The sequence below is a fragment of the Amaranthus tricolor genome, chromosome 15 (assembly GCF_026212465.1).
Source record: "Amaranthus tricolor cultivar Red isolate AtriRed21 chromosome 15, ASM2621246v1, whole genome shotgun sequence".
In the NCBI taxonomy this organism is placed as follows: Eukaryota; Viridiplantae; Streptophyta; class Magnoliopsida; order Caryophyllales; family Amaranthaceae; genus Amaranthus; species Amaranthus tricolor.
The window spans coordinates 2,685,364-2,703,620 of record NC_080061.1 but is presented as its reverse complement, the minus strand read 5'-3'; the positions used below and the strand labels follow the sequence as shown (position 1 = coordinate 2,703,620).

At 34.3% G+C, this 18,257-nt stretch overlaps 1 protein-coding gene across 1 annotated transcript in view; it reads right to left on the bottom strand.

The window, feature by feature from the left end:
- Positions 1–16,224, bottom strand: part of LOC130801280 (uncharacterized) — a 61,628-nt gene extending 45,404 nt beyond the window's left edge. Inside the window, exons 1-17 of the mRNA XM_057665092.1 lie at positions 15,833–16,224; positions 11,209–11,312; positions 9,779–9,913; positions 9,648–9,701; positions 8,501–8,595; positions 8,303–8,420; positions 8,037–8,138; positions 7,764–7,952; positions 7,524–7,684; positions 6,691–6,861; positions 2,905–2,991; positions 2,509–2,824; positions 2,314–2,418; positions 2,130–2,222; positions 1,514–1,581; positions 311–431; positions 32–238 (exon numbers count right to left, since the gene is read on the bottom strand). Of these exons, the coding sequence (XP_057521075.1) occupies positions 32–238; positions 311–431; positions 1,514–1,581; positions 2,130–2,222; positions 2,314–2,418; positions 2,509–2,824; positions 2,905–2,991; positions 6,691–6,861; positions 7,524–7,684; positions 7,764–7,952; positions 8,037–8,138; positions 8,303–8,420; positions 8,501–8,595; positions 9,648–9,701; positions 9,779–9,913; positions 11,209–11,312; positions 15,833–15,929 (2,223 nt within the window). The 5' untranslated portion in view covers positions 15,930–16,224. The remainder of the gene's footprint in view (positions 1–31; positions 239–310; positions 432–1,513; positions 1,582–2,129; positions 2,223–2,313; positions 2,419–2,508; positions 2,825–2,904; positions 2,992–6,690; positions 6,862–7,523; positions 7,685–7,763; positions 7,953–8,036; positions 8,139–8,302; positions 8,421–8,500; positions 8,596–9,647; positions 9,702–9,778; positions 9,914–11,208; positions 11,313–15,832) is intronic.
- Positions 16,225–18,257: the final 2,033 nt, after the last annotated feature.

The window sequence follows — 18,257 nt, the reverse complement described above, 5'->3', positions numbered from 1 at the left end:
TGAATATGTGATGTTAGTAAATCCCATTTACCTGTTGGAGCCTGAGAACCACACCACATTTGTCCATAACAGGCAAAAAATTCACACTTGATGCCTTCAAAGAACTAGGTTGCCCTCTCAAAGACACTTCTCCCCAGGAGTAATCACCGTCCACTAGGAAAGCAGATACATCACTGAGTACCATATCAAATTGCAAGTACAAATGTTTGATTTCAGATGATTCTGATCCATGGTCATCCTGCAATAGCAGTAGATATTAGATTCCATTGAACACTGACCTCTTACAGTTCCTAAACAATAAAGTTCCCACCTTTGTACGGATTGTAAGATTTCCCAAATCGAGCAAAAGTTTTGTAGCATGTTGACCATCTGGATAAAATTCTGTAGGAATTGTAATCTTGGGAGCTGCAATATCCAGGTCGAGCAGAAACCTAACAGCAGACATTATAATCAACGTTCACTTATTTAGAAATTGTGTATCAAACTTTGCTTCTAGGGAAAGCTTTGCTTGGGAAGCTTTCTATGTGCTAAAAAATTGGAAGGCCAGGAGGCAGAACTGTTCATCAATGAAAGGATGGATCCAATTCTATGTCATTCTCCGATCTTCCTTTTCATTTAGACTCGCTTTCAAGGTATTGGTCAAAACTGAATCACCAAGCTGTTACCTACAGGGCTATAGTGCAAAAATGCTATTCAGGTCGCTGTCACAGTGGCAGTAATGGTCATGGAACGGATGCAGATGGTTCTGCGGTTATTTTGGTTTACATCCGGGCCGCGGTAAGCTTAAAAACCTTTATAATACTATAGTAATAAGGTGATTTAGGCAATATTTTGCACTATTAGGCAATGTTTCAGTTAATTTATATAAACACCACTATACAATTAAAAGGATAATATAATTGCATATCAAATGGATAAACTATAAACTTGTAGATACTTTGTTCATCATTTTTACTAGCACAACTGCACAGGTCATACCAGAAGCAACAACTTAGAACATACTTGGTTAGCTTTATAAATGTTCTTCAATTCTATTTCTTTTCATAAGTTAATACAGAGGGAAAAAAAATTACATCTCCACAAAGCCCTAAAAATGCAGCACAAAGAAATTTTTAATTAAAATGTGCAAATTCATACAAATATAAAAAAATTATTCAATATAAAACAAAATTTATATAGTCAATAGGGCTTCCAAAATATTCCCAATTTCCAGCTCTTACTTTTTCAGACACCAACATACTTCTCTCTTACCCATATTTAAATAATTGATGCCCACATGTGGTCCCACTATTTGGGGAGCTACAAACATATTGAAAACTAGAGGATGGCAAATATTCGGGGAACACATCTCCCATTGATGGGGAGATCCAAATCAGGAGTGTGTGTGATTAGGCCGGATGAATCCCTATCAATAACCGTGCTCTAAGAATGAAACATATATAGCCTAGAAGAAAAAGCTTTTTCCATGCATTATGAATCCTTACAATACATTAAAAACAAAACCAAATCATACCTGCTTTGATCCCTCAAAGCCCTAGACATTTGCTCTTGTGCTGTCCGCTTCATTTCATCAATGGTCGTCTGGGATGAGCAAAATGAGAATCAGCAAACAGTAAACATAACCACAGAAAATGGTTATTGAACACAAGCAATAATGGGTTTATTATTTCCTTTGTTGCAAGAATAGATTTGTACATTTCCTTTTCATATAAATGGAGTTATGTGTTTCATGATCACAGGAAAACTTCACACAATGATGGAAATACTTTTGTTGACAAACATAGCCCAATAAGAGAATCACTTTCTGATATATGGAAAAGGTTTTCTGTTCTCTTGAAACATACAATAAAGTGAGGAGTGGGAAGATGAAAGAAGTGGTGACCATGCCTTCTACTGATAAATAAACCTTCAATTCAGTTAAATTTTCACTACTAAGCATAGTGCAAAAACAATGTCGCACCGCATCGAATCGACCGCGTAATAAAGGTGTGAAAAAATCTCGTTTTTTTGGGATATCTTATACTTTTGGTTGATATTTTACGTTACGCTAACCACATCACCATGTTATAACTGTGATCGAAACCATTACCGCATTTTCAACTAAGTTGTAAATAGTGATACAAAAATACCTGAAAAGCAGCTGCAGTCTCTATAGCTAATGTTTGGCTGACATTAGTGCTCTCAAAAAACTTTACAATCTGATCGAGTGATTCTTTAAGATACTGTAATGAAGAGAAAAAATATTACTGACCAGAATACATCACTAATACTACAATACATGAATCAAAAAAGTACATGGGGAGGCATTCTCACGGTTATATAACAAGGAGAAGCTTTTGCAACAAAACTCCAGTCAACCTCCACATCAAAAGGCTTATAAACAAAGGTACCGGCAAGAGAATCATGGACAGTAGCACTCTGCTTCCAAGAGCGGAGAAAAAAAAAGAAAAAGCTCATAAGCATGAAATAGAAACCTAGTCACAGCATTTCAAGGTTTGAAAATCAGACCTCAGCTAAAAGCCCATGTGGTGATTTAAGATGATATGAGCCCAACTTCAGGTCTAAAATCTTTGTCTCTGCATATAGACTTCCTGAGCACTTCAGGCTCTCACAAGACAATTCAGCAACACATTCATCCCCATCAATCAACTTTGACGCATTCCGTTTCATGTGAAGCTCAAATGCAGTATGCATTACATCTTTTCTGGCTTCAAGATATTGTCCAGCATCACCTTCCTTGTATTTTATCACTTTGTTCAAGCGTTCCCAGTCCTCATCAGTGAACTGTAACGTTTCATTCTCAGTTTGGGGTGATTCAGCGCCCCTGAGAAACAAAGCCAAATTACAAATTTAAGCTCTCTGAGGCATCTTAGACAACAAAAGAAAAAAAATTATATTATTTACCACCCAAAAGACCACCATGACTTCTTCTCTCGCTGTTTCCTCAAGTCTGATTCTATTGACTGTCCCACAAATCTGTGAGCAACCATCCTAGACAACAGCAGACCAAATTGATAATTGTTCAAAAAATCAATTAAACATGATTGAAAAACAAATTTAGAAGTGTAACGTATAAAAACTAGTTATATGGTACTCTGTAAAGTATGTAATCCACAATTACAACAAAGGAAAAAAAACAAATGATAAATAGGAGTGACTACCTATTGTAAGAGCATGGCATACATACTCCATGGATTATAGAATAAATTGAAAATATTAACAAATGTCCTCATTGCAACTGCTTTTCATATAGTGCGTTAGTGGTTAATGTTTATGCCATTAATGACGAGGGGAAAGGATAGAGCTCTGGAATAGTGTAAAGGTTGACAATAGTAAAAAACTAGGTGCTTGTTATGGAATAAACGAGAGAACTCACCCAAAAGACTAGCCTAGTAGGTGAGAGAATCCATTGACTCTATAAACCCCACATTAGTTGCCATGCAACCAATGAAAAGCCCATAACCTTGTGATGGCCTCAAATCCATTCCATTACATATGAACCCCCATAAGTTCCAACGTCCACATTAGTAACGACTGACCTAACCGAGATCGCCACTCCGAGTTGGATCCTCGATGGTCACGGCTATGTTGGTCATGCTCCGTATGTTACCACTCCGAGTTGGCTCTGATACCATTGTTATAGAACAAACGAGAGAACTCGCCCAAATGACAAGCCTAATAGGTGAGAAAGCTCATCTACTCTATAAACCCCACATTAGTTGTCCATACAAACAATGTGGGACAAAGTCCCATAACCTTGTAATGGGCCAATGGCCTCAAATCCATTCTATTACAGTAGTCAAACCAATCCTATAACACCCAAACTAAAAAACAAGTATGTTAAGCCACAAATCCTTAACCAAAAAGCTACATGGAAAGTTTAGAATATACTATCTCCATTTAGATCACAAATCCATCTTCCAGCTAAAGCTTCATCAAAGAACCAACCTTTGTTTCATGATTGAATCGTGTAATAGGTAAAATTGGTGGGGCATAAGGAAGATATGTAAATGTAATTCCCAAGAGAGGGATAAAAAAAAGTGAAATGTGGATTAATAATACTACCTCCACTAGCATGAAGTGCCTTCTTTTCCAAGGGCGCTCATGCTAAAATACTACAAATTTATACATCATTGGCTTGAAAGAATCTTAGAATGGGTTACCCCTTAAGGGTAACACATTAATATGAGCAAAGTAATCAGAAAAGACATAAATTCCCCTAAGAGCCAATTGTCAATCTTGCCAAGACTCAAGAGGCAAACAAGGTGTCCGACCATATCAGCATGCTTTTGTTGCTTATCAAAGAAATTTGATACGCTATTCATTAGAAATGAATGTGTAGATTTATTGTTGAAGGTTTGATATGTAAGCTAGATTTCGAGAATGCTTATAGCCGTATCTTTTAAAGACACAATTTCTTTTTGAGCTCTTGTGGAGCTTTCTCCTTATCATCTATCCATCTATAATCTATAATCTATAATAAAGTCTAATACAGAAACCAGCTTCTGCCACATGTCATCCTCTGAAGAAATACTTTTGTTTCTTGCTATGTTTACGACTTTTACTTATTGCTATATTTAACATCAGTCTTTCTTATATTAATACCCTATAAATACTTCATTTACTTAAATGATATTAAATGTTCAATCAGCAACTTAAATACTATTGTTTCCAATATGTATTGATGCTATATGCTATTAAAATGTTTCCAATTTTGACCACATGCATATATATATAATATTATATTATTTCATAAGATAAAACATGGTAGTGATTAGTGAGCTTATATGCGATAATAATACATGAAATTTTACATAGAACAATATCATTGATTCATCAATTGATGTTAGCCGAAATTAATTTCAGTTCATTTATCGTACATAATTATTAATAAAATAAAATAAAATGATAAAAATTTATTAAATTGTTATAGTATGTCAAAATTAACCAATCCGTGTGTGGCAAGAGAATCTATCTTGTTCCACTCTAGAAATGAAGCCATTTAGTAAACAGATATGAGCCCTACATGAAGTGTATACAACGTAATTATCTCTCTCAAGTCTTAACTCTCAGACTCAACAGCTCATCTTCCTCTTTACTGATATTATTTTCCAATGTTACTGTGCTCTCATTATCTCACATAAACCAAGCTTAAGATCAATTTATAGAAGTGTTAATTAACAAAGCTTCAATTCCTAATTAGAGAAATTTTAATGTACTAAATTGCAGCAAAGAAATCAAGGCTTTTGTCAAGAGAAGGTAACACAGCATTGATAAGAAGCACCCTATTCAGTCTCCCCAGTTACTTTGATTAGGTCCATGTTCCATATCCAAGTCAGCGATAGAGAAAATTGAACAAAACTTACTGTAGGATAACACTGAATACGAATCTGATAAGGAAATGATTCAGTTCGGTGGAAAGACATTTGGAGCCACAAGAATGTTAGAAGATCTTACTATGAGTGGATGACTTGGTAAGAACCAAGAGGCTACTCCATTTCTGATCCTCAAAATACAAAATGCGGAATTTTAAAAAAAGTCATTTGAGATTTAAGAACAAAATGGTGTAGAGAAGCAAGGGAACTAGAGAAACAGAATTTTATCTTCTCAGAGAAGGCAAGTGGAATCCAATTCACAAAAATGCTGGTATTCCTAAACCCTCAGACGTCCTGTTTTGGAAACATATTATGTGGAAAATAAAATTTAAAAGGTTCCCTTACAAGACTTCTTAAAGATAGGAGATGACAAAATTTTTTGAATTCTCCACAAGGGATCCTTTTCAGTCACGAAACTCAGTAACTTTCTGGTGAGATCCTTTTCGTAGATTCTAAAGTCCATACTGTAATGTTTGAAAAATAAAAGCTCATAAAAGCCCTTTTGCCATGGGAAGACGGGAAAAAAGATAACTCCTAAACAGGATGCTCTTGTAGAAAAGTTCATTCCTGCATATCCAGGTAGCATAAGTAATGAAGTGTCGTAGACTCATTCTTCACTCTTCTGCCATATGTCTCCTCTTTGGTCTCAATTTAGGATTATTTGGAATAAGGTGGGTGCATAGTTGTCTATCTTTAAGCTTGGGAACCAAAATAAAGAAAGGCTAAAAGAGGAAGAATAGAATTCATTTATATTTGTATTTTGGTGGTGCACTTACCAATGAATTTTTGAGGATGGAACTTGTCAAAGCTTCATGTTCCATATATAGAGACTAGCATATTACATGAATTATTTGGAATAAGGTGGGTGCATAGATGTTTGTCATTAACCTTGGGAAGGAGGATAGAGAAAGGCTAAAACAGGAAGAACATAATGCAGCTTTATTTGTATTTTGATGTTGCACTTATGATGAATTTTTGAGAATGGAACTCGTCAAAAATTTGAGTTCCCTATATAGAGACTAGCATATTGCATGATTCAAGATTCAGGGTGAAACATCCAAGCACAATTTAACGTTTCATAAGTTTTCAGAAAATGTCACGTGAAATCTTTTAAGACATGAGATTTTTCATCATAGCCCTCCTTGACTACAAGGTGACAACTGACAAGACCATGTGACTTTAAACGTATGTCAATATTATTTGTCCTACAAAAATTCAGCATGAAGAAATCTTATATTATGCTGTCAGCTCAAACTTGAATTAGCAGTGAAAACTGTCAGGTTATAAAATTTAGACTGAAGCATTAAATTCCCACCTCCACTGCACAACAAGATCAATATCAAGCTCACGATCTAATTTACGAACTTCATCATTGTCATCAACCACAGCCTGACTTGGATTTGATTTTAGTAGCAAAGCATATACAGAAATATATTTCTTCCTTAGACTTGCAAACTTCAGCACCTGCTCCCATGATAATCTCCCACTGCAACAGGAAATCAAGGGCAGGTAGCATGTCACATACTCACATCGAATATAAACAATCAATTGTATATGCATACACTAACCCCCATACCTCTCAGGAGAGATACAAAGCATTATCAATAATCACAAACACACACCATGAATAACAAATAACAAAATGATTAAAATATTGAAGAACTAAAAGGTCTAAATTAGATCACTGCATTAGCAACTTCATACAACTCACTTGAATCAAAATATCAATAAGATAAAACATTCTAATACATTAGAAGCCAATCACTGCCTAATACAAAACTTAGAAAAACAATAACTTCACTCAAGACAACTTGCAGGTTGATCAGAATAAAAAAGAAAACAGTGCAGGATTTTTCACTTTCAGAAACAATGAACACTACCGGACTACCCATTGTTGAGCTCAAAACCCATACAGTAAACACTCAGCTTCATCCCACACACACTTATGAATTCTGATAGATCTTAATTTTCACAAAAAGATAAAATAGAAAAACAGGTATTTGCTAAAATTCAGATGAATGACAGAACCAAAAAAAACATATATAGAAAACATTACACATCCAAAACAGAAAGGGCTGGCAGGAAAACTAAAATATGACAGCAAAGAGCAACATACAAAAAAAGAAAATATGAAGTGTGTTACCATACCTAGCCCTCTTTACTTGATCTAATACAGCCTTGTACGCATACTTCCACCAGGACCTAGGATCAGATTTAACTGAGACAAGTGGCCGATAGTGTGCATACTTCAAACGTTGATTAAAAGCAGCAACATTATCTGCTAACTTCAACATATCTCCATAACCATCCTACAGTCCAACATCAGTATGGTCTTAAGATCTTATATATCATCCCACAACACAAGAAATCCCACTCAGAAAGTTGTACCTTGGATAAACAAATCGTCACATCATCCAAGTTTATTACTGCCTTCTGCAAGGGTTGATTGGTAACAGGAGAAACATCTGACCGCAATTTTAGGTACTTTGCCTTTCCAGATACTGGTTCAAGGATATAGCTATGTTTATCCACACAACTTCCGGCCACTTTGCCATCCTTTGTCCCAAACTTGAAAACCTGATAATCACCATTGTGCCAGTAAATTGCACGATTCTAGAAATAAACAAGTAGAATATGATCAATACATGTGTCGTGTCCGACCTGAGACCATTCAGAAGGAAGCAAATCCTCCCATGGTTTGTCGATACGCCAAGGTGTAACATCAGAATCGAAATAGAAAGCTAAATGCTCCAATTCCACAGACTATATTATTTAAAAAGAAAGCAACTGTTAGAAATTAAAATTATGAATAATATATAGATCACAGGAACAAATTAAGCATGAGCACAATCATCTGAAGAAAGCAAGAGGCTGCAACTTGATAGTTCTTCTGATTGGGTTTTAATCTTCAGAATGAAGACACAAACCTTCTGGATATTGTCTAATGCACCCCCAGTAACAAAAGTTTCATTTCCAGCGTCATCCACAGTGAAAGCTGAAAGTTTGCCCAAGGTTACACCAGCAGCAAATGGGTGGCCAACGTTGCTGAAGAAAATCAGAATAATAAGAAGTGCATACTACTATAGTAGGAAACTGTTTTGAACATTGTATGTTGTTGCAGATACCTTTCACCATCTTCATATCTGATATGGATATTTGAAATTGAAAGCTTCAGGTTTCCAACTATGGTGCTAATTAACGATCCTAACCAAGATTTGTTCTGGACATAATACGGAAAATGGCAAGTGTCACCACAAACTATAACCAAAACATCCGGAAAACCAACAAAGCATAAGGGTAGACATATCTTGAATGATAGAATTGCATAGCCTGTGTTTCTGCTTATAACGAACACAAACACACACAGAGAAAAACGAGGAGGGGGACATAAAGAGATGGCCGGTCCCAATCACACAAAAGCTCAACAATTACACAAAATCCAAAAAGATATTTGCATATTTAAAGATGCATAGAAACAAAGAGCTGGACCAAGGTATACTATTCCATCACTCCAAGTCCACAATTTCTGTAACAACGGTCCAGCCTAGGGCAGAATAGTGAACAGAGAAAACAAGTGCAATGTTACATTTACATCTGCAAATATAGGGCAATCTGAAATGTGTTTATACAGGTCATTCCATGGCTAAAGCCTAAAAGACTGAATGCAATTTTCCATTATTCTTTAGCAACAGAATTTTCACGTACACTTTTCTCAAAAATGCAGTAACAGTATCATGTATGAGACAAACAACTGGTGAAACCACAAGATATTTTTCCACCCCAAACTAGCACCAATAGTATAAAACATAACACAAGAATCAATTATTAGGGAAAAGCCAAAGTTATGTACATTTGAACCTATTTTACAAGCTGAGAAAGCAAAACTGGACATCTCGGAAGCTACTAAGATGATCACACATCTAGTCTCTAACCCAAAAGACATAAAAGAAAGGACATTTTAGTTTTGCAGTTCACTCGTCACTCATCAATATACTAACAACATACCATCAACCCAATCCCATAAAGTGGCTCCCACCTATGCTCTCGCAAAGGCATGGTTTGGGGGTTTGGATATATGCAACTTTGCCCTTGTAATAACAAAAAGGTTGTTTCAAGTTGACCCTTAGTCCATTATCTGAAATTTCATATAAATAAGAAGTGCACGTGATTTGATGAGTCTTTTTACCATAGTCCATAATAATCGAAAACAAAAGAACTATCTTTATGCTAGTGAGATTAAAAATAGAAAAAATAAAGTAGATCATGACATACCAGTTCTTCGGTCTTTAAGTGTTCGGCTCTTTCCAACAACTTCATTTCCATTTCCTGTTGCAGCAATCAAAAGAAACAGTTCAAATTTCAAGCTTAACAACTAAAAACCATCAGAGGGAAGAATAGGATACCCGTATTCTACTTCTTTTGGCCTCCTGAATAGCATCTTCACTGCCTCCTTCAATGTGTGTGGCAGGTTCAGCTAACAAAAATATTCGATCAAGGTGAACTAGCACAGGATCTTGCCCAAGCCTACTCCAAGGAACCTGCGATTAAGATCCATCATGCAAAAGTTACAGAAAAATAAAGTAAATCCAACATCCTCATCCAGAAGTTTCATCTATATGCTATTAGATGGGACCAAAAAACAGTAACATCGTACTAAAGGAAAAAGAAGGACCAGAAGTCGGATAAATCATACATATAAGAACCTAAAAAATCATAGGTTTTTACCACATAACTAAGCAGATTGCATATTTGAGGACCTCAAAACCTCCAAAAAAAAAAAGCGGGAGCCGAGGTAAAAAGTCTATCAAAACCAACACCAATCTCCCAGCAATGCACCAAGATTTTTAATCAAGATACCAATTGAGGAGCATTCCCAAGAAATATGGTTTCTCATATCTCTTTTCTTGAAATTTCTCACATTGTCATAGTTGTTTCAGCTTATTCACAAATACTTCACTAAGACAATCTAAGGAAGGATGAAGATATTAAAGAAGAATGAGTTGCATGAAATGACTACTTACAAGAACCTCCTCAATAAATTTCCAACACTTAGTAAAAGGAACATATGAAGAAAGCAGCAAATTATATACAGATTTCTCCTCAGACAACACGCCAGAGAAACGAACTACTCCCATTCTGTCTTCTCTATGACGAATATAACAGAACACAGAATAGTATATCATATGATATTGCAACCGATTTTGGGGAATCTAATGGGCCTATTCACCAGCAGGCAGCAGACTATTTTTACCTGAAAACCCCATAGTCCATAGGCAATAATAAAACTCCATCTATACCACAACTGATTGAATTTCAAATAAATTTAAGGAAAATAAGCATATTGAATATGAAACAAAATATAAAGTAAGGATACAACATTCTAGACTCTTAAAAAGGAAATGCATCCAAAATATAAACTCACATCACTTGACAATTTCTTTTAGCCAAAAACTTATACATAAGAACATTGCGATTCATCCAATTCACTAAAAAAATCATCATTAACTAAACTTTGACAGCATATTGAGCAGGCCCATAAATGAACTCACTGATGAGTTGGTCCGTATGAAACTTCTAAATTAATAATATAGCATGTAGAAAGAATCTCTCAATTTCTTGTAATTAGAAAATGAATAGAATAACCATCCCTTTGAATTAACAGGGAAGATCTTATAGTGCCTCAGGCTATTCTAACCAATGGAGCAAAGCATACCAACAGGGAAATAATGAAAAAACACTTTGTAATGATTCATATAACATCGCTTCAGCTTCAAAATTAAAAATTTACCAGAATGTTTCCATCCTACAGCTGTGGCATATAAAAATTACCAACCTTGAGTTTGACAGATCCAAGAAATCCAGCCTTTACTTTGATTGGCAATTTTAAAGCATTGAGTGCCTCAGGCTTTAGTTGCATGTTAGTTAACTCTACATCACCTGTTAAAATTTACAAATTCATAAACCCCATGACCTAACAAAAAATGACAATTGACATAGCAGACAATACAAATAAAAAATCAGCATGCAAAGAAGCCATCATGAAGGTCATACATTCACAAAACAATCACAAGTGCAAAGCAAGAGTTCAAAATATAAAAACTCAATAATTAACTCTCCCATTAAACCAATGAGAGCTGGAAATAAATCTCAGCATGAAAGAGATAAGAAAAGAGACAATAATCATGTGAGTCAACTTTAGAAGTCCCAAGGTTTAATCCTCACAAAACCATGCCAATCCAAGTAGAACTTTTCACCTCCTTGTACACATTACTGACTTTTTTAAGCCAAACAACCTAATTATATCAAACTTAGACCCTAAAGATGAGGATAAGATGACATTATGAAGAGAAAAGGGAAGTTACACAATAAGTGCACGTATGTGATGCCGAGCAGAGAACTTCATGAAAGGCAACGAATAATCATGAAGTGTTGCCGCCTAGTAGGACATTTCATGTGGCAGTAGTGGGTATCTACTCCAACTCTTAGCCAATCGACTGTGTATTTTAGAAATCACGCAAGTTAAATTTTCATTTCCAAGAGATATTTAGATGCATAAAACCAGAAAATTCCGTAAATAATTGTTTCTAGTGCATCATGGTGCATAAGCCAATTCCAAGACTTAAACGTTGTAAATTCCTTGCATCATGTGTTGCCCAATCTTACATAAACATATAATAGAGCATGTAATCATCTCCTCATGCTAAGGTGCCAAATTACTAGTGATTTCTTCCCTTTAAATTCATTCACTATGAAAGTCTTGGAATATATATAATATTTTCATATTTTTTAAAATTAAAATGGGTCTCCTGGATCCATAAATCTGAATTTGGATATTTTTTCGAGACTCGAATCCGAGTCCCACCATCTCTATTCACGCCATATACATGACCAATACTAATGCATGTATGACATATCACATGCTCTTACAACACAAAGTTGCATTTCCAAATCCTTATATGATAATGCTATGTATCACATATTGACCTGCTTTCAAATGCCACTTCGCTCGTGACACTTCATATGCAAAGAGTTTACAATATAGATTCTAAAAAGTGTCTCCCTTGTTATGAGGTTTAAAATTCTCTTTAATCCTTGTAGTTTGTTTGCTTAGCAGTTAACATAATGTAAGTCCGAAAGAATTATGGTGGAAGCCCTCTCCTATTAGATTTATTTTAAAGTGTGAAAAGACGAGTAAAGAAAGACATAAGAGAGCTAAAAATGAGCTTGATCCAAGAAAAGATATAATAGACAAAGGCAAGATCCCTAAAATAAATGGAAATGGCCAAACTAAACTATGTAAACAAATATTAAGCAAAAAGGCAATAATAAAACGATGTGAAAGTCTTAGAGGTCTTTTGTTTGACACATGAAGTAAACTCCCATGGGGATTGTTAGTTCCTAGGAATTAATTTCCTTTGTTAAATACCTAAAATTTGTCAAGTTCCTAGGAATTCGGGAAATTTTTTTGATTGACAAAATGAATTTTCAATACCATAGGAATTCCAAAAAAACCATGGGGTGGGTATGGTAAGTTAATTCCTATGAAGTATAGGAAGTTACACATCTTAGGAATTCTAAATTCGCAAGGTTATCGTATATTTTGTCAAACAAACAATATCCAAATTATCAGCTTCCTACGAATTTAAAATTCTTGTGGAATTTATGTGCAAACAAACAACACCTGAATCCCAACAATATGGAGCCGCTTACATGAACCAAAACAAATCAACGTGAGCAATTGTTACTTACAAAGATTAGACTTCATTTGACCTATCTTATGCTAAATTACAACTAAGAAAAATCAATGATCATCTTCTTATATTATTCTCCTTCGTTCATTCTTACATATTGTCATATGCTCCGGAAAATAGCAAATCTTTATGTCATTATTCAATCTTGTTATCCAAATCATTTTTGATCTACTTCTTTCCCTTCTAAATTCCTAAAAACTCTCAACTTTTCACTTTTATAAGTGACATTTTTCGGTCTTCTCTACACATGACTGAGCTAACATAAGCAAATTTCTCTATGTTTGTCTGACCTTTTCATGTCTTTATTTCGAATTTTAGCATTTAGAATATGTACAATCATCCTTAAACATATGTTAACCTCTTCTGAAAACTGAAAGCCCATTATTACACATATAGTAGTGTAGTTATGATGTTAAATTTTCCTTTAAACCTTAGTGGCATTATCACATCTCTTCATTTAATCCAGACATACTCAATCTTACATAGTATATTCAAGCATATCTTTATTTAGAGACAATGAAAAGTGAAAGTAGGTAAACGAACAAACGGAGTATTTTGAAATTTATAGGTGGAGCCATCAATCTATATTAAAAAGACATAAGTATTAAGACTTCAAGCCACCACGTACAACTCTTCTCCACAAAATCAACAAGTCTCCATTTAAATACACCACCCCAACAAGAAATTTTCATGTTGCTATTTTCTTTAAATCATCGTACGAACCAAAAGAAAATTTTTTTCCTCCTTTAACAATTCAAGTCCTCTAAGCTACTATTCTACTATTCTAAGCCATACGACATAGAATCACATTTTTCGATAAATCGGCTATGCTTGACCACCACTCATGTCTCTCAACTCTCATCAGTCATCATAGAAGCTGCAATGACATCCACCAAAATATCTCCATTCTCGAAAATTTACGGTAAAGGGATATCCATCAGATGCAGAAGCTTTTTGTTAGACCTTTACCTTGTATAGGCGGAAGCTAGGAAGGGATCAGAAAAACTATCATTTTTGGGGGCGGAATATATATATATATATATATATATATATATATATATATATATATATATATATATATATATATATAAATATATATAAAATATATATATATATATATATAAATATATATATATATATATATATATATATATATATATCACCGCAAGCCAACGTGGTTCCCACTTATCATCAACCCAAAAAACCGGCTAATCCTACAAGAGAAATTCTGCAAGTCTTAACTCTTGATAAGTTGTTCTACAATAAGTATACCATAAGAATCTCACTATAAAATATGCTCTTACATGAGATGTTTATCACCACATAACATTCCTACTTCACGGAACGAACCTTCGCAGAACACACAGGCCTACACCAAAATTAGAGGTTTGATAGTGTTTGAGTTTGAAGTTGTTACAGAATCATATTCCTAATATTAGAAAGAGAAACTAACCATAACAACCACACCCAAATCATTTAAGTTCACAAATACAGTCAAAATTCATCTACTTGCAAATATGATAACGAAAATAAATTTTGAGAGCATTATGTTTAAATTTTTCATAAATACAGATAGCAAATAGCAATATATTTGTATAGAAAAATGTCATCATTAACAAGAACAAAAGCACCCTTAAATTGTCACAGCAAGTTTTCAATCGATACACCAATTTAACAATTCAAAGTTATCTCCTCCTCACCAAAACTTGAACAATACTCAAATTGTTAAATTGAGTTGGACTTATTGCCAATGCTAGCATATAATCGGAAAAACATGAGGTACGCACACTTCATAAGCTAAGGAAATATCATCCCAAACCATATGGCAATGGGAGGAAGGATTTCAATGACTTATAAAATGTACATTCTATTTTTAATTCATCGATTGGGACAAAGTATCTCAATACCTCCCTCACATGTGAATCTTCGTCAAGTTTGCTTATAGGAGTAATCAATTAGGGAAGGAACGTCATTCTTTATAGAATTACCATTTATTTAACAACCTTCGGCTCTGATATCATGTTAAATTGGGTTAAACTTATTGCTACTCGTACGAAGAAACATGAGGTGCACACGTTTCATAAGCCAATGTAATATCATCCAAAACAATATGGCAAACACCTTTACTTCATCAATTTGGGACAAATAATCCCAACCTCCCCAAAATTAATTTCCATTATCAAAACAGAGAAAATTTGATTGCACAGCCAAGGACCACCTAATTTACTACAACCGCTGCCAGCCAAAACAGATTAAATTTAGGCCATTAGACAAATTCGAAATTCACAAAAGCGCACTGCGCAGAAAATAAGGCAACACTCTTTAACATCAAACTATCAATCAATGCGAACTCCTCTAGTGTTGCCGAAGCTTTACACAATGTCCAAAACTCACGCAAACAAGCGAATTCATTTCAGTACCCAAAAACAAGTCCATAATTAGTATCACACTCCGTAAACTTCCAAAACCATTAGAATTAAACAATAAACATCATAATTGAAACTTTAATTCAATGCGCAATCAAATTATTTCAGTACCTAAAAACAAACAAAAATTAGAATATCGCGGCCTCCATAATTTCCAAAACCATTAGAATTAAACAATAAACACTGTAATTAAACTTTAATCTCAACAAATGTGCAAATATCATCAAAATTTTAACAAAAATAAAAATATAAAAAAAAAAAGGAGTAGAAATGATCAAACCATTCCAAACACTAATTTTGAGAGCTTCTTTGCTAAGACCTTTGACATAATTCCCTAAATATCTTTGAAGTAAGTAAGCGACTTGATCCTCCAACATTTTCGTCGTCCTCGATCACTACAACCAACAATATCTCATTCACACAAATTCGCTACCAAAACCTCTCTACTCCGCACAAAAGTTTCGAAAATATTCGATATCGTAAGTAATCATTGGAGAGAAACAGCCAAAACTTGGAAATTTGAAAATGGAGGATCTTAAGGGAGAGGAGACAGAAAGAATCGAGAGAGAGATTCGAAGATTATGAGTTAAGGCTGGCAGTTTATTGAGCAAGAAAAGTTTGAAATGTTCGCTTCCAGTAGGAAAAGTAGAAAGGATGATACGGGAAGAGTATTAGCCGGCACGGCAGAAGGAGGGTGTATATCACGTGCTTCGACACGTGGAGAAATTTAATGAAGGAGTGAATTGGTTGCTCTGCGACTGCTAGTATAGTTTTTAAGAGTGGCACGTGATCGGTTCTTGTGAGGAACGGAAAATTAGAAATAAATAAGCTATTTTTTGTAAATAAGCTTGATTAAAAAATAAGCGCCTCCAGCCTAACATTAAGGGTTGGTTTTTATTTGTTACTATTAACAGCGGGCCATTACTAAAGCTGATTCAAAGAAAGTTAGCTCAGCAATCGCCCACTGTTACTAAACACGGGCCATTAACATTAAAACTTAACAATAGTTAAAAAGTCAACAAAAGTCAACTTAATCGCCCCTGTTAGTAAGAGCGGCCAATTACTTGATTGAATTTTGTTAACTCAGCTTAAGTAATGACTCATTGTTAATAACGGCGAACGATTCTTTAGCTGACTTTTTTTACTCATCCTTAGTAATGGTTTGTTGTTGAACATATCCAAATCTTAACATCGGATTGAGAGGCGCTTATTTTTTAAAATAAATGTACTCCAAACTTATTTTTTGACCTTTTGATCTAAATTTGATTATTGATTTCAAATTTTCTGAGGTTATGAGATTTGTGGTGGACTGATGAAAGTGGCCTTCGCATACTTTACTTGAATTGGGCTTGACATAAAACATCATCTTAATTTTCCCTGTTCATTTTGTATGAAACCGTCTTACCATAAGACGAGCTCATATAATTAATCTAATTCTTAAATTGTTCACTTTAAAAGATTAAATGTGCATGACTCGGTCTCATAAAGATAGTGCCATCATAAAACCGTCCTATTTAAAAATTTGTGTAAATCTTAATCAAAAATTATGGTATGACAGTCCGTGTGTCACTTAAGAAAATCAATATTATGGTGAGATTATTTTTGTTGAGCCGAATGTTGTAAATTTAGTGTGTCACTTATAATTTTAAAATGATTAATTAGAGAAATTGACTAATTATATGAGTCCGTGTCATGGTATGACAGTCTCATACAAAACGAGCTATTAAGATTCAGCTAGTCTCTTGAGAGACCGTCTCTTTGAAAGACGTATCTCAAGCCCAACCCATTAAATATTAATGCCTACTTACCGTATTCTTTATGCCTACTTATATTATTCTTAATGGCTACTTATCGTATCTTTAATGTCTATTTTCAATATCTTAAATATTTACTTACATTATTCTTAATACCTACTTACAATATTTTAAAAAATATATAATGTCCCCATGTAAAATGAAATGGGCTGGGGTCAAAGGGCTTGGGCCTATGTCTCTATAAAATAACAAATGGATCAAGTAGTATTTTAGACCCACTAATATGAGAGGATTTGAAAAAATTAAGACATTTTAACAACTTATGTCCCAAAATAAGATCCGTGAAAACTTATTTCTCAAAATAAGCGTCCGTACATCCAAACCACTGGTTTGGATAAGTCGCTGTTAGTAACAGCGAAAGAGGAAAAAAAAAGAAAAATAAAAACCCCAAAGTCGCTGTTAGTAACAGCGACTTAAAAAAAAAGTTTTCAAATTTTGGGAAATAAGTTTTCACGAACCTTATTTTTGGAATTAAGTTGTTTATTTATCTTACTTTTTTCAAATTTTCCTAATATGAGTATTTACTGTTCTTGATTTTGAAAATTTGAAACAAATAAACAAAAATATATATAAAAAAATCATATTATAATCAACTTTTAAAACTATTTTTCAAGATAAGCAGTTTTTTCCCAAATTTGAGGTTTGGAACTGTTCGCACATAGTAACAGCGAACAAAGGTGGAGGATTCAAAAAAAGTAAAGGGTCTGTTCAAAAAAAGCAAAGCGAACAAGGGGATATGCTGTTTTTAGCTTGCATATGTTCGCTGATACTAACAGCGAACAAAGACTGAAGGTAAAAAATAGTTAAAGTCTTCGTTCGCTATTAGTAACAGAGAATAAACTCTTTGACTTTTGTTGACCTCCAGTCTTTGTTCAATGTTACTAACAGCGA